General features: G+C 35.0%; 1 protein-coding gene across 4 annotated transcripts; it reads right to left on the bottom strand.

Annotated features, from left to right (window-relative positions):
- Positions 1–140: 140 nt before the first annotated feature.
- Positions 141–14,949, bottom strand: LOC107006682 (WD repeat-containing protein 48). 4 transcript variants are annotated; one of them, XM_015205217.1, is made up of 19 exons: positions 14,561–14,949; positions 13,897–14,006; positions 9,798–9,956; positions 9,314–9,379; positions 9,113–9,202; positions 8,668–8,970; positions 8,471–8,568; positions 7,493–7,528; positions 7,095–7,215; positions 6,729–6,965; positions 5,522–5,617; positions 5,340–5,405; positions 5,132–5,170; positions 4,928–5,062; positions 3,876–4,237; positions 3,545–3,638; positions 2,236–2,424; positions 1,877–1,993; positions 141–836 (listed from the first exon to the last, which is right to left on the bottom strand). In XM_015205217.1, the coding sequence occupies exons 2-18, from the start codon at positions 13,993–13,995 to the stop codon at positions 1,892–1,894; spliced, it is 2,292 nt and encodes a 763-aa protein (XP_015060703.1). In that variant the 5' UTR covers positions 13,996–14,006; positions 14,561–14,949; the 3' UTR covers positions 141–836; positions 1,877–1,891. The 4 variants fall into 4 exon arrangements, with proteins under 4 accessions (XP_015060703.1, XP_015060696.1, XP_015060688.1 ...); XM_015205210.2 differs by having other exon boundaries at positions 14,565–14,927; XM_015205202.2 differs by having other exon boundaries at positions 14,616–14,927.
- Positions 14,950–16,990: the final 2,041 nt, after the last annotated feature.

Below are 16,990 nucleotides of genomic sequence, written 5' to 3'. Positions count from 1 at the left end.
TATTTTCTGTCGAGCCGAGTCTAATGTAAACTGTCTCTCTACCCCACAAGCGTTGTGGGGTGAGGTAAGGTTGCATACATCTCACTCCCCAAACCCTCCACTGATGGGACTATACTGGGTTTATTGTTGTTACACTGTTGTTTTCGTCATTATCTCCAGAATATTTCATTCAAAAAAAGTAGTTGTTCCAGATACATGAGCACAAAACTTCACCATTCGGAGCAACATCATCGCACAGTCGGTAAGAACTATATAATAACAATCTGCTTGGCGTTATAAATGGCCTATCACCAAATCTTTCCCCACTAAAATTGAGGAATACTAATAACAAAGAAGATTTACAGATTAAATTATACCAGAAAGAAAGTAAACATATAAATTAGTTTGACCAGAAAAGGTAAACTTTTGTTCTGGAGATATTATTCACCTGCCCAACAGTGTGATTCTTGAAAGACTATATCAAGAAATCCAAACCCCTGCCTTTGCATATAGAGTTATATATAAATCTACAGGCTCCCGACATCATCATCACGAGCTCTTTCTCTTGAAACATTCAGCCTCATGTCCCCTCAAAACCAAAAATCCTTTCTTTAATAAATGCAAACTTTCTATTTTCTTCTAAATGCACCAAAAACCAAAACTCAATAATCACCACCTTCCGACGTGCAAACAGCAAAATGGTCCAAATGTGTAAATTTTCATTATTAATCCAACCACCTGGATCCCAGATCTACAAGGAAGCAATTACTCATGACACAACAGCAAGCAGCCAGTTGAATGCTAAACCTTCCAATTATTTTTGAGGAGCAGCTCAATCACCTCCAGCTACTCTGGACCTACAAGAAAGAAGGAGCAAGGGGAGTGGACAGAAGAATTGCTCAACCATGCCTTCCTCTATATGCAAACAAAAATGAACAAGTGTTTATTTTTATTTACAGAAAACATTTACTCATACATCATCTTAGATAAAAGAATAATAAGGCACATATACCTCAAAACTACATTACATGCAACAATTTGCTTGGTTAATTGACTACAGAAGAAACCAACTTTTCCTAATTTTCAACCAACCCCAATATGTGAAAACAAGGAACAAACAAAACCTAAAGTGTTCTACTTCTCCAGTTTTTTAGGTTTCGGCAAGAAGACTACATCTGCACGGGGTGGGGTGCGGGGGCAGGAAAAAGGAAAGATTCTCTATTGTAAATTGAGGCAATGGCACCTTATAAAAGTAATCAAATAGTCAATAATCAGAAATGGAAGGAGAGAGAGTTGGTCAGCAGTTACTTAAAAGTCCAGGGCAGGGATTTCAAATCTTTTGAATTTCAAGGGTAGCAGGGAAGCATATAGCAATGTCCATTTGCAAGAAAGAGACGAAAATTCTCAATGTTTTAGTCAATGCAGCAACCCATCAAAGCAAAACCAGACAAGTGTGTGTCAACCAACTGGAGGTCAATCAAAGCGTAGGTAGGAGTAGGAAAGATGATTGCATCTCTGAGATATATATATAATAGTGCTCCTGAGTTTTGTTACAAACGCAGAGCTGAAGGTGATATTATCAGATTTTTGGATGTGTAACCAGGAATCACAAGTAGAACTCTCAAATCATACTAAACCAAATAAAGCAAAAGACTAAAATTGATCATCACATGGCATGAGTATTTGATCTGCATCACCCCAAAACTGCCTGCTTTTCAACAATCTGTCACTCAATGACTAACCAACTACAAATCACAACCAACCCAATGGAAAATCTCCGTCCAAAAGAAAAATTGAACTGTACAAAGAGTGGTGGTGTGGGGTGGGTTGTGGATACAGTACAAAGCTGAATGCCAATTACGGAACATAAAATATGCCTAAAGAATAATGAATGTACCTGACAGACAGAATCCTATCCCTTGCTCGTCAACACCCGGTAGTTGAGGATAAGGTCTTCAGGTTTCTTCCATATATATGCACGGACAGTCGCTAAGCTCATATCAGGGGATAAAACCTGGTAGAAATACAAAAATGAGTTCATTAACCAGGAACTAGAGTAAGAACCTACATATTAAAATCGACCAATTATCTAGCCACATCCTCCAACATACACAGATTGTGTGCAGTTCTAACGCTAAAATTTGACATCAATACTTCCATACATCATGAAGAAATGGGATGAAAAAATACAGTGCTTGAAATTAAAGACTAACCAGCTATGCATTCCACACAACACAAACGGAAATCTAAACTTGCCTGGTTACTGCACAATATCTCTATGGATGGTTTAAGCTTTTGCCAAGGCTTCAGCCCAGTCCGAAATATGCCATCTCCTCCATTAGATGGGTGTGTCACCTGTCCACCAGACATTCCAGCAGCTCCATCTGAGTTTAGGCTATCCAGTGGCTTATCAAGAACCATCTTTTCTATAACATAGTTGACGACCTGACAAACAAATTCAGTGCAACTTTGTCATATTCATCCTCTACAAAATGGAGGTTTTTCAGCAATAAATCTGTTTGTAAGAGCACCAATTCTCCATGATCACTGACGCTTAACATAAAGCTGGTAATGCAACCACCCCAACTAAATCAATAGTTCAGGCAGAGAAAAGAAACACGATGAGTGTTTCTCGACGAAGTATATGTGGACCATGAAGACAAATTAGTAGATGTGCAAGTTCTCAGCACTGGAAATATGTCCATAGGCATTCACAACGACAAAAGATTGCTTGTACAGATAATGTAACTTTTATTTATATTAAGATTGAAGCTTGTAGCCTGCTCACTGCAATTACTCAGCCACAAACAGAACACATCATCTCCAACAGAAACAATTTCTTAGTGAATAGGACTTTTTACAAGGAGACCAGTAATCCACCACCTGAAGCTCCATCACATGTCAAGTAATAAGTGAGTGATCATGTGGTCTACCATGAATGGTCTGAAGTATTTACGCTATTTCTTAGATTTCCATTAAGAAAAGGGTTGGACCGCACCTATAACAATTGCATTAACAACCATATTTAAATTTGCTGCATGACCAGCAGATCAGTATTGTTTCATTAGAACAATAGGTTGTATAATCACACAACAAAATAGTTGTGCGGGAGTATGACTTCCATTTTTATTGACAACGCTTCAAGGCAGATAATCCTCACCATCTTTCTCTCAAGAAAACAGGTGTTACCAACATATACAAATGCTTCAGATAGTTCATTGGCATATTCCTCCAGTATATCTTTTGAGTTTCTTTCAATTGAGACAAGGATCCTTCGGAAACAGCCTCTCTACCCCTACGAAGTAGGGTAAGGACTGCATGCGCTCTACTCTCCCTAGATCCCACTTGTAGGATTTCACTGGGTATGTTATTGTTACATCTTTGAGTTTCTTTACTATTTAAATGCATGGGACACAAGTCATAATGGGTCAGGAAAACAGAATCGTTTAAAACTTCAAGTATCCTGGTAATATGCATACAACAAGTGACTTAGTAAACCAACAAAGACCAATGTAGATCACCACAATACTGACTCCACCACGAGATTCAAGGAAAAGATGCTTACTTTGTGAATTCTTAATATGCGAGGCGCACTCAGCTTTCCCTGGGTAAGGATCTGAACAGTAGAACCCTCACATGGATGTAAGTAGAAGCTACATCTGCAAACCCATTAAGAAGAGGGGAGAAAATGGTCAAGAAAAAGTGACTTTGCACGTAAAGATGGAAGATCAAAACGTGTTTTGTAAGCATTGCTGCAACTCAGAGAGTTGATATAATGTTAAGTGCCTCCAGAAAGACTTCCTTTTAGTTCTAAACAAGTGCTCTCAGCTCTGTAAGTTCAAAATGCAAGTCGAGCACTATGAAGAAAGTAGAATACAGTTATATTGGAATATTACTTGGTATTTTCCCTGGGAGGCAACCGATTGTTCATCACACAATCCACTACCCACCATGGCATGTCCTTTTCATCTTCTGTTCCATCTAAGTCGGTAATCTTTTTCCTCCATGGACCACTTTGAGAACCCTCAGTAATAATTGATGGAGGGCATGCTGCTGAAAATTCAAAGGGAGGATATACTGCAGCATCATTGTCAGCACTACCGTCCACTTCAATTTTTGACGCGGTCAGATTCCTTGTAGGTACATCCTTTCCAGCTGGGGCTTCCCCATTGGCAAAAGCTTGAGATCCAAATCTCTGTTTTCTTTTTGCTAACCAATGAGCCAACAGCCCTTTAAGGGTTTCTCGTGCCAAATTAACCTAGTATCAAAAAGCCAATCACAATTTCAGTTCGTCTCTCGCAGAAATATACAAAAATTTATCATATGAATGATAAATCAGGAAGTTATTAAAAGAATTTAATTGATTATTAATTAATAAGAAGAACCATTTCCAGGAATGGGTGTTTCTTAAATCTCCTTTTATATTACTACAGTGCACACCATCTGCTATAGTACAACTCCCAGAACTAGTTAAAAGATCACAAACTGAAAAAGTCATGTCTGAGGACTGAGATACATTCTGCTAAACCATCCACGTACTTTCTTACAAGAATAATAAGTATTATGCCTTATCCAAAACTATTTAGGTTGAATTTTATAAATCTTCTATATGCTCCATTTGGACCCATTTCCTTCAAATACTAAATGATTTGTCTGGAGACAGATTAGGAATTCTCTGAAACTATATATTCCCTAATTCTCACATTTGTCCCCCCCCCCCCCTCAATCACATGCAACTTGCTAACAAAACTAATAGGAGTCCTAGAAAACATCGGAACTAGTTCCGGTAAAACAATGTTTTCTGGCTTTCAATCTTGAAAAAAAAAAACTAACAAAAACAGAGGCCAAGAGACTATACTTCAAGAATAGGAAGGCAGTAACGGGAATAAATGAAAATAGATTTAGGAACCAAGCAGAAAATAGAAGATACAACAACCGTTGTAGATACCTTGTCATCTTCAGGCTTCCCTGGAATGTGGAGATCAGCAGAGTACATCTCAGCAGAAAAGCATTGTGGTGTATCCAGATGTACAGACAAGTTTCCAAGCTTAGTGTCCACAGTGAACCATGCAGGGATGCTCACCTGAAGAGGCAAATCATATCAGAAGAAAAATTATATGTGAAAGTTGGATAATTCTACAAAGATATTTACCATCTCAAAAAGTTCTTCTTTCTTCTTCTCAAATGAAACCTACATTTGGACAAAAGTACGGTGAAAAGAAGTTAAAAAGACAATAAGAAAAAAAACGTTTAGAGGCAGAAGGCGACAGCTGTCATAATTCAAAGAAAATTAAACAAAAGAGTTTGCTCAAAACAGGCCATTGTAACTTAGCATGCCACTTGAAACATTACAATCTAACCTCTCCATAGTTGTGAATCACAGTGCCTCTAGTGATCTCCCACAACTTCACTGTACCAGCAGTATCCTTTAAAGACAAAAGCCATTATCAGGTTACAAAATCATATTTTTAGAAGACAGTTTAACCTCATTAAGAACAATAAAGCCATAAACCACATGGGTATAAATGCAAAACAAACTTACCTTAGTCAGGACATGTCTTCTGTTGTTCAAAATCTCATGCTGCACTATTCCTGGAGTTCCAGGAATGCTAAGAGATGGTTCTTTATAAACAGGAACCTACATTACTGACCAATTGTGAGTTTCTTAATATTTAAAGATGTAAGCGGAAGTAAGAGAATATAATTTAATTTGGAAGGGGCAGATAGATTCCTATCATATTACTCCAATGTAGTAAAAGATACCCACCAAAAAACTTATAGGTCACTGAAGAAGGTTTGGAACTCTAGGGTACCAGTGAAAGTAATGTGCTTCACAGTTCACATGGCTAGTTATCAAAAAAGCTTGGCTAACTCAAGACAACTTGCAAAAGAGGGGCACACAACTAGTCAGCAAATGCTTTCTATGTGAAGGAGAATCTAAAATCGAAACATCTTTTTTTGTATTGTCCTTCCAATAGTGCTTATAAGTAATCCTAAAAAGGAAAAGAAAGTAATTCCAATTCCAAATTACACAATCTTAAGGATTCAATATATTTCCCATTACTGATGTCCACAAAAGAAGCAACTGAAAGCAAACAAGAATAAAGTACAATCATATGGCCACATGAAGGATTAAAAGATTTTGACCAAAAATACGATGAATATGATCATGGAGAGCTCAAAAAAAATAACAAGTCCTAATTCACTCCTCTTCAATAAGTTCCCGAACAGAGCCTTCCATATTGCAACTTACGTTAGCACATCAATAACCACTTGAATTTGATAAGACTTTCTTCTAACTCTGTTGGTTAAGTCAAGACCCGGAAAATTTGAAGTAGAAAGATTATAAGAAGAGTACATATTTTATCTGGAAACATAGTGAACTCCATGAGACAAGAAAAACTGATAAAAACTCAAAATTGAGACATATCCTTCATGTGCTCACTCGTTAAAGAAAACCAGTTTCCAGTTCTGATTAGCAGCTCATCTTTAAAATGCATCCTTTCTAAAGAGGAATCCAGAAATAGCAGCTATTTTGGAACCCCATACATCAATTAGAAATATGTTCCAATAATCTTAGCGATAACATCAACAAAGGATATAAAGGGGTGACAGGGAGTTGCTCAGATGGTTAGGACCCCTCAGCTTCAACCCTAAGTTTGTGGGTTCGAGTCACCAAGAGAGCAAAACGGGTCGGAGATCCTAGGGAGGGGCTTTGGAAAAAAAGATATAAAGGGGTTGAAACTCACAGGTGTAGATCCTTCTAGAGAAACCCTTGCCCGGGAAAAGGACAAGTTTCCAGCCAAGAATGAGCCCCCTCTTTGGAAAACTTTCTGGGGATTACGCACTTCTGCAGCCCACCTATGTACAGATGAATCAGTTGTGGCCACCCAAATGCCATCATCATGCAATGCTAACTGCAAAATGGGGTGTTCCTTTGTGCACATCAATACACTCTCCCTTGTTGCCAAATCTGTCAAGTATAACTGCAAGTGCAAGCAAAATTTAGCAAGGAAACAATGACTGAGAGAATAGAAATCCGCGGATGGGGGTAAGAGAGAGAGAGAGAGAGAGGGAGAGAGCTATATTGGATAAGTTGTATTAAGCTCACTTACAGATAGGTCTCTTCCACCACTATAAACATGACTAAATGTAGGAGTGCTAGCAAGTGACCATACAGAATCCGTATGCACAGCATAAGAATGCACGCAACGCTGCTGACCTAGATCCCATAGTCTGAAATGTGGAGATATAGTTTTTTGTTATAAACCAAATGTTGGAGGTAAAGTGAAGTTTGTAATTAGATGAAAAAAGACCAAACAAGTGTGACCACAAGATCTTATTTGGAGAAAATGTATAACTGGTCATCATAAAACAATGCAAACAGTGGAACCAAGCTGTTTAAAAAACTGATATGAACTTGATAGAATCTAATGATTCAATACCAAACCAACTACCACGCCAAGGGAGCCAGTGTCTGTGGAAACTAAGTAATGGAATTATCAATACTTACCTAATCATGGAATCAGAGGATCCAGATATGCAGAACCTACAAAAATGGAGGATTGGACCATTAATTCAAAAGATTCATAAAAGTGGAGGATAAGACCATTATCCAAAAGCATTCAATAAGTTGCACTAACCATACACTGAAGGCATTGAAGACCGCGCCAACCAGTATAGGAACGCAAGCCAAAAACAGAACATCTAGATATGGATACAAAAGTATTTATCTACAGTTGCATGGATCATCGACCAATAATGTAACTAGTTTTCTGTTCTCAGGTTTTCAACTAACTTACTGAACTAATGCTAGGTTAAACTATCTATTATAATCAGGAGTTTGGACTTGTGACCCAAGAAAAGGCATTGGAGTGATGGGACAAAATAAATTACTCTGCTAAAAAAATTAATGTTTTCAAAAGCAACAGTGGTACTCATGCAGTATCCTTAATATTTTGCCCCTTACCACTTTATGCCTCAGAGTATTCACCAAAAATTGCCCTAAATGCGCCTTGTATGTGCTTTCACGTTACATTATCCATCCTATATGCCTTAGAAAAAATTTGTTTTAAATTTTATTTCAAGTATTTGATTATAAGTTACATAGTATCTTGCTTTATGATTAACGATATGTGATTATTATGTACATATATTTATTATGCCTAGACAATTAAATCAGCTGCTGCACATTTTTTTCTTTTGAAGTACAAATTTTCTATATTCTATCTATGTACTATAATGTCATATTATTTTTAACATATTTTAATTACCAAAACTTTGTGGGAATTATACCCTACCCATGACAGGTAAAATGTCCTCCACCTTTTCAAAACGTTTATATGATAATCTGTCTTCAGCAATGCTTAACCAAAGTTTATTAGTTTCAGATCGGCTGGAAGCAATGAAATTTTAGATGAACAAAGAAGATGAACTTGAGATAATAACCTAGTCAGAACGCCTTCATAGCATCATTGTTTATTCAACATACCTGCCAGTGGAGTCTATCAGAAGAGCCCTAATATTATCTGTATGACCTTTTAGCTTCATGGTCTTAGAACCAGTTCTTGGGTCCCAAACGCGCACGACCTAGAAGAAAATCAGAACATAGTCATTCAAAGCTTCTATGCTAGTAGGCTAACTTGTGTATCAAAATATTCCAAACTAACCTAACAAACAGAAATATACCTTCTCAGTACCACCAGAAACAAGAAGGGATCCACTCTCATTCATTGCCAATGCATATACTGACTCCTTATGGCCTTTTGCAGTCACAGGAATATATACTTGAGAGTGGGTCTGCAAGGAAATGTTATTGCCCGAACAGATAGGACGGATGCTTGTCATGGGCAATGAACTTCCTGAACCGTTGACACCATTTGAACAGTCTTCTTCGGTGGCATCACCCGACTTAGATGTCGGAGTAAGTGCAGCTTCAAGATCCCATATGAAAACCTCACCACCAAGACCAGCAGATGCAATAACATTGCTCTGTCATTATGGTAACAAAAAAATCAGAAAAAAAGGCAATTACACTCACATTAAAGCCAAAAGACTCAACCACAATTTCAGCCATAAGTTTGATTCATCAAACGATTTAAAAGTACTAAAAGCTTTTGCAAAGAAGTGATACATTTTTTTCTGCTGAAGCAAGGCTAGTGACGTAATCGGAGTGCTGCCGGAGTGTCTTAATACAATATCCCTCAGATAAGCCATTCCACACCTAATGATCCACACAAGTTTTTCCAAATAAAAGAAACTTCCAAATTACTTCTATACAGAAACTGTAAAAGTAGCACTTCATACAATAAAAGATTCAGAAGAGAAGTAAAACCTTGACAGTGGTGTCTGAGGAGCATGATACTAATGTGTTACTACCTGTAAGAACTGCATCATTAACCTGCAGAATGATTGAGCCCCAAAAACAATTCAACGCTAGTGATATTCATAATAGACATAATATAAAGGGTATAGTTGCATCACCAAGTATTATTTTAAGCATTAAAAGGACGAACAACAACACATCCTGGTATGTACACCAGGTTGGAACTAATTTAAGCATTTAACGGACAAGTCAACAACACATCCTGGTAATGTACACCAGGTTGGAGAGTTCTCATCTAAACCATAGAACTCCATACCAAAATAGAGCAACTGCAGACACTAGGAACTAATACTTGTTGACCTTACCTAAATAAGTATAAATCTGGCGAATACAAATATTCTTTCTTTGAGTAAATATATTAGAAAGCTGAATTTAATTGGGCTTCAGCGGGAGCCTACGAAAATACAATTAGCAAGGCAGACAGGAGCAGTACCCAATCGACATGTGACTCAAATGTGGCAGAGCAGGTCGCACCATCTTCAGCCAATGCCCATCTCTTTAATGTGCCATCTCTACTCCCAGTAAATAGGTATTCACATCCATCAGTTGCTGGTGACTTCAATACAGCCAAAGAATTTACACCTGCACAATGCTGTAAAGAGAAAAATGTAAATGAACCAAGGGTTAGAGATCATTTAGCAGAGACACAAAAACAGAGTAACTGCATGGAATTTGTTTAACTGCAAATAAATAAAAGGTATATATGAAAAACTGATGCAGTTTCCTAATATATACTATTATGGTGTACTAACAAGAAATATAAAAAAGTGAAAAATCTTCAAGATAACCACCTTAGAATATAACTTATATTAAATTAAGATGAATTTACATCAAGAAGTTCAATTCTTTCTTGGTTGCCAGAAAAGGAGGTAAGAAGAATGCCGTCAATAACAATTTATAGTAACAAACAACAAAAGGTAGAGAGAGAAAATGGAATCAGGAGATGTACACTATAATGATAACCTTACAAGGATTTATAAATAAAAAGGGAAAATATTAATGAGTCAATCACAGGAATTAAGCTTGAGTTGTGCATAAAAACTTTTGAGCCTAAAAACAGAACAAAAGGTAAGCTAATGCTACATTGCTTTGAATGGTAAATGGGAATAACCTGCAATTACATCCTAACAAAAAATTATTACACTACATAGGCTTCCTCATATCACGAGACAAAAGTATTTTAGAAACCTTGTTGAAGTATTATTTTTGATAACTAATGTATCCAAAAAATAAAATTATTACTACAATGTTATGCTACCTTTGTCCTCCCTCCATCCCAATTTATGTGATACTTTTTTCTTTTTGGTCAATTCCAAAAAGAATAACATCTTTCTATATTTGTAATAATTTAACTTTAAACTTCTCTAAAGTTACCAGTTTAAAAAAAAGAACTTCCCATTTTACCCTTAATGAGATAATTTATAACCACAAAAATTGTGGCTTATTTTAGATCTCAAGTTTCAAAAATGTTTCTTTTTGTCTTAAAATTCCATGCCTCGAGACAGAGGGAGTAACTTCTTTTGATGAAGTAACAATTATTTGTTTACGGAAGGGCAAAAATACTAGTATACAAGAAGTGTCAAAAGTAAAAAAACTTACAAGAAGATATGATTTTCTAATAAGATACCAACTCTACCATATGTATAGGAATCTCATGGGTGCACCAAAAAGAGATAAGGGAAACATAGCTACTCCTCAAGTGTACCTCTTCTATTTCTCTCTCCAATTACTGCATTATAACTTGTAATATTAAAGACTTCAAGTAGTAAACAACAATACATCGTGGGAATCACATATTCACTTTACCTGTGTCCGATAGAGACAAAAGCCACAACAAAATTGTAAGAGAAAGGATGTCCTGCACTAGAAGGCTAGGAAGGATGAGATGTCTACAAAGAATTCATGCTACAATGTACTTATGGCTAGTGGGAGTAGAAGAGGACAGTGGCCAAGATGATTTGGAAATAAAAAACACAGACTAAAGTAGCTTGCTTAGGATGGACAACAACTAAAGAGACTTGTTGACTCAAGATAACCTCCATATAAAAGAAAATTGCTTATGTTACGTGACAAATCACAGAAGATGAATGTGAGAATAGGCACCTGAATCCCCTAATCCTCTCCGCTACACTATGACAAAACATCAGATGTAGTGTTTCTATCTCAAACTGTTTGGAGTACATTGGGTGATGACATAGACACTGAAGAAGAATTTACTCAGCTGGGAAAAGAGTTAATACAGAGATAAAATAGCTCAAAGCTTTCTGGAGAACAAAGCCAATGGGCATACTCTGAAAAGTTTGGTTGGAAAGCAACCACAAATGCTTTAAGAGCAAATATATATAATTATTTTTTATATGGTAATAAGGAAATGTTGTACTTTATGCTCCCTGCATAGGTAAGGATAAGCTTTTGTTTCAGGATATATCACCATGTAAATCAGCTCCAAGAATAATTATTGATCAGGTGACCTATTCACGACATCAACAAACCATCTCAGGCAACATTATCTCACTTCCTCCTCCTTATGTGCTAATTTAACTTTGTGGCATGTGGTCTCTAATCTTGTCCAACCTTGTATGACTGCACATCTATCTTAACAATCACATCTCTACGACGTTAAATGTCCTATAATATTGCTACTCTTACAACTATTCTAAGAACTCGGTTTTCAGTTTAAAAAGTAACCTTCTTCGTATAACATTCCCATGAAACCCCTCTATTTCAACCACCTATATAAAATATGCACCAAATCTTCAAGAGTAAACCTAGATAATTAAATTTATTTGTCGTTAGGCACTACAATCCCATCTACTCACATTTCACCTTCATTTTTCGTGAGGGTTGCATATGCAACGCATACTCTAGTCCTACTTCAGATTATCGTAAAACCCTTGCTCTTGGGGGAGCTTCTTCTTTTTTATGAAGCACGTCTTCATAGTTGTATCTTTTGGTTGATTCCCTCACAAATTTCATGAATTAAAAAACAACATTGGATGCACCATAGGAGCTCATCCTATGCATATTATTGCTTACTCAAAACTAATTGGGTAAATTCCTTTTGGGTATCCTTATATGTTCTTACACTTGTAATTGTTCCTTCATACATACTATTTAGTACATCAACATGTTTATATGAATTCATTGCTTTTCAAGCACCCAACAAAAGACTTTTCTTGGCACTCTATCATATGCTTTATCATAAGCAAATGAATATTATATGGACATGTTTCCACATTTCGTGGCACTCGATTATGCTTTGTCATAAGCAAATGAATATTATATGGACATTAATCTAGACTTCCTTACAAATTTCTATCGATCTTCTTAACTTAAACTATATCCTTTTCATAGATCAACTAGGCAGAAGTTTAAATTCGTTCCTATCATCCCAACTGAGACCTTTACAAACATGCAGTGGAAGGATGAACAATCAGGAATACAATTTATTTTGTTATGAGTACATAAATTCTAACAAGAAGTAGGGCAAGAAATATAGTGTAGGAAGAGAAAGCAAAGGAAGAAATGTAAGCCTCGTGCCAATTGTTCTTGAGGGGCATCCTAAAGAAAAGATGCAACAAAATATCTTAAGGGTCAAGAGGAATTTCTTTTACTGGTAGAGAAAAACAGAGGGAGCACAAATAGTGAAAAACTTCAATTCAAGGGGTAAAAAAGCCACAACTTACCTGAACATTTTTTTGATGAAGGGAGTTATCATTAAAAAAGCATCCACTGGATGCACAGATTACAAAAGGAGATAACTGACAGTCCGGAACACAACTAACTTTAACTTTATCAACCTTGCCCAAAAATACCATTAGATACAAAATACACATCTAGTGAAGTCCAGTATCAAACTCTGCCATATAAGTGAAGTTTAAATTTGAGAAAGCAAGCCTAATTCAGAAGACTTGTAAAGAGCAGCATAAATTTTAAGACCACCAACAATGTCTGAAAACACAACTTATTATGACTTCTTTAACTTAAGCTAAACGTGACCTGGCTTCACAAGTTTCCGCTTCTTTCTATTAAAATAAATTATTCTTATGAACTTTCTCTTCTTTTCTAAAAATGGCTTCTTAGTGTTGTTTTTATTTTTCCATGATTACTGTGACAAGCAATAAGTTCTTTGAGGACAGTATTTTTGGCATATGATATCTCAACAAAATTATTCTCTTTGCTACTGTCACGCTCATCATATTAAAGATCCACAGAGTTGAGGAAATAACTCAGGGATGCGTTCAGAAAAGTCTATAGGAAACAACACTCGACTTCAACGAAAAAAGTAGCTGAATGTAACAAATGGGGCTGCTTGAACCAAAAGAAAAAAAAAAAGCAATCATAATTTCCACTCAGCTAGGTTCAGCAATCGGTATATGGAGAACAGATAATAAAAGGTAATGCACATATAAAGAGAGGAACAACAGTAAGGCAACGGGGGGCAGAATACACTGAGGCGAGCCGTCAATGACAGTTTAAAGTTCATCAAACTAGGTTATACACAAAAGAGTACAGCTTTCCAGAAGTCACACCTTAGTGTCACCTGCATCATTCAAAACATAAGTCAACCTCTTCTCCTTCCTAGGCCGAACCGAATTGGACGTGTTCCCTGCACTTGCTACACGGTGCATTGCAGAAATCCCTAACCAAGAAATAAGTGGACATATCAATATTCTGTTTGAGGGAGAGAAATCTCCAATCATTCTCAAACCAAGAAAGGAAATCTTTAATTCAGACAGTACAACTATCCAAGATTCTCGTCAAGAACTAACCTATAACTCACAACAACTCTATTCTGAGCAGATTCTAACCTTAGCATTTAAGTTCAACCTCAACTTCTTTCAACGTCATGAAAAAAAATATCAGTTTCCATAAACACCCAAAACAAAACCAATAAACACCCAAAACAAAACCAAAACAATAACCATGAACTAACTCACAACTCTTCACAAAAAGAAACCCCAATTCAAGAAACATCACGATCAATCAAGAAAACAATAGTTTACTGAATTTGAAATATAACATAATCGGATCAAATAACAGGAAATTTTCCATTAATAGACAAGTCAAAGACTTAAAAATCAAATGTAAAAAATAATCTAATTTCAGATACCCAAAAAAGAAAAACGTGGTGGGCACTATTGGATTTGGTTTAAAAAGCCAAATAGGCGAAGATTATAGGGATAGAATATCAACCTACTTCATTAAAATCTGCAGAAAAAAACTGAAGGTTTCCGTGAGAAAAACCAACCCTTATTTTCGCTTCAATTGGATTTCAATTAGCGATTTACCCTTCTTCTGCTCGCTGTAGAGATTCCTGAGAGTGAAAGAAGACTATAAGTATCGGTGTAAAACCGTAGTCTCTATCGAGTTCGCCAGAGAGAAAGAGAGGTGTTTGTTTAGTGTTTTTCAATGCTTTGGGATGAACTCATCGAGTTTCCCCTATTTCTTTTTTTTCATCTCTAATATCCAAACAAAATACAACTCTTATTTATGGGTGGGTGCCTATAAGACCAAAAATGTTTTGCCATCTACTTATTAATTGATTATCTGATAAAATAAATCGATATATACTATTATCTTATAAATATTTTATGTAAAAGCTAAAGCATAAACAAATATTATTAGGGTTGGGTGTTGAGCTAGAGGTGTGAGTAGGGGCAAAATCATGTGAGTTCAGTGGTGGACTTGAGATTATCGTTTAAAGAGGTTAAAATACGAAAAAAATAAATTTATGAAGTAGTTGAATTTTTATTATTATTATTTATATATATAAAGATAATTATTTTAATCATATATGACTGACTAGTGTAGTTTTTCATTATTATAATAATATCCGCGCACCTTGACCAATTCCACGTGGTATTCGTCATCTTCCACCAATAATAAGTACTAGCCACTAGGTTACTATGTCCACCAAAGGTACGACAATGGGAAAAATCACCTACTCCCTCCGTTTCACAAAGAATGACCTGGTTTGACTTGACTCGGAGTTTACGAATATAAAAAAAAACTGTATCTTGTGGTCCTAAATTAAAGTTAGGTTAAATTTACAAAATTGTCTTTTGATCTTGTGGGTTGTGGCCTTAAATACAACGTGAAAAACTGAAATTAAAATGTTGTTAGAAAAAAAAAAGGTCATTTTTTTTAAATAAACTAAAAAAAAAAAGGAGATCGTGTTTTTTTAAACGGATGGAGTAATATTTTTGTCTCCACTGAATCTTAAATGCGAGAACTTAAAATTTCCAACCATTTTATTGACCACTAGAGTATACTTCATTAACGTTATAGCGTAATTTATTGAATGAATGTTCATTTGAATCTTATTCGGCAAAATAAAATTATAGATAATATATATTGAATGACCTTTGACTTTGTTTGTTCACTTGTTTCATTTTTCCATAATTTTTCAGTTTATAGTAAAAGAATTTAATTTTGTTGTTTAATATGGGCGATAGCTTTTTGAAATGAAGTTATGAGGTAACGTATGTTGGCAGGTGGATATTAAAAGACTAGTATCGAGAGTTATTTATGAAATTTATTACCCTACTTTCGCTATGTAAGGAATTTTATTTGATTCTGATGATATTTACTTTCTCAAATAAAATATTTTGATCAATTAAAAATTGAATTTTAGAAAATACATATTGAGAAATATTCATTTGTACCAAACACCCCCTTAGTTTTCGTTTATTTGACCACTTATTATTTTGAGACCATTGGAGTATGTAACATTATTCTTTCAACTTTAGAGGGGGCACCACAACGAGTGTCGTGTTCAAGATTTTAATTATTATTTTTTAATAGTTTAAGTGACTCTTGGTTATTAAATTCAAATGATAAGAGGATAATATCAATTATCGTTTTTTTGTTTTTAATTAATTTATAATAAATCTATAAATTATTCTGACTTGTTAAAACTTTAAACTGCTCATTATTGAATACTACAGTACAACCATTTGAGTTTTAAAAGAGTCTATTATTATTATTTACCAAGGAACTAAACAATTTGAATCAAGATATTTAAATGATTTTACAATTAAGTCAATGCGTATATATCCTATAATAAATAAAGGGCGAAAATCATTTAGGATTACTTTAAAAAATTATTTTTTCTCTCCATTTTGAATATTAGATATTATCCCATGTTTCTTCTATTTGTCTTTTTTTAATGTATGTTTCACTATTGCATTATCAACCTTTATATTTATATATATTTTTTAATCTATGTAACAACTTTTTTTTTTGTTGTTGTAGAAAACAAATATTATTTTAATTGAGTAAGTATATAAGCTACAATGTTCTATAATTAAATAAATTTAAAAAAATATATTAATAATAATGAAAATTCTAATGCGATTAAATTTATAAATATATTTTAATGTATGTAGTATAAAAACAATTAATAGAGAGAGAGGGAGAGAGGGGTCTATTTTATTAGACTCTTGAAAGAATTAATTTATAATTGAAAAAATAAATAAACTTAAATATAGAAAAAAACATTCCTTTAATGATAGTTGGAAATTTATTTACCTCTCTCTGTATACAGTAATAGAGGCAACATAAAACAAGAGGTCAATTAAAACTTAAATATGTATATATTATATACACACATTATATATATAT

This window comes from Solanum pennellii, chromosome 1 (genome assembly GCF_001406875.1).
Source record: "Solanum pennellii chromosome 1, SPENNV200".
NCBI classification, from domain to species: Eukaryota; Viridiplantae; Streptophyta; class Magnoliopsida; order Solanales; family Solanaceae; genus Solanum; species Solanum pennellii.
The sequence above is the reverse complement of the archived record's forward strand: the minus strand, read 5'-3'. Positions and strand labels throughout refer to the sequence as shown.

Bases quoted from the DNA above. Each gene is read 5' to 3' on its own strand.
- LOC107006682 (XM_015205217.1), bottom strand. From the start codon at position 13,995: ATGCACCGTGTAGCAAGTGCAGGGAACACGTCCAATTCGGTTCGGCCT. The intron at 9,203-9,313 runs GTTTTACTTCTC...GTGGATCATTAG, and splicing joins CCTCAGACACCACTGTCAAG to GTGTGGAATGGCTTATCTGA. The intron at 2,425-3,544 runs GTAAGCATCTTT...TTTGTTTGTCAG, and splicing joins GCATATTAAGAATTCACAAA to GTCGTCAACTATGTTATAGA.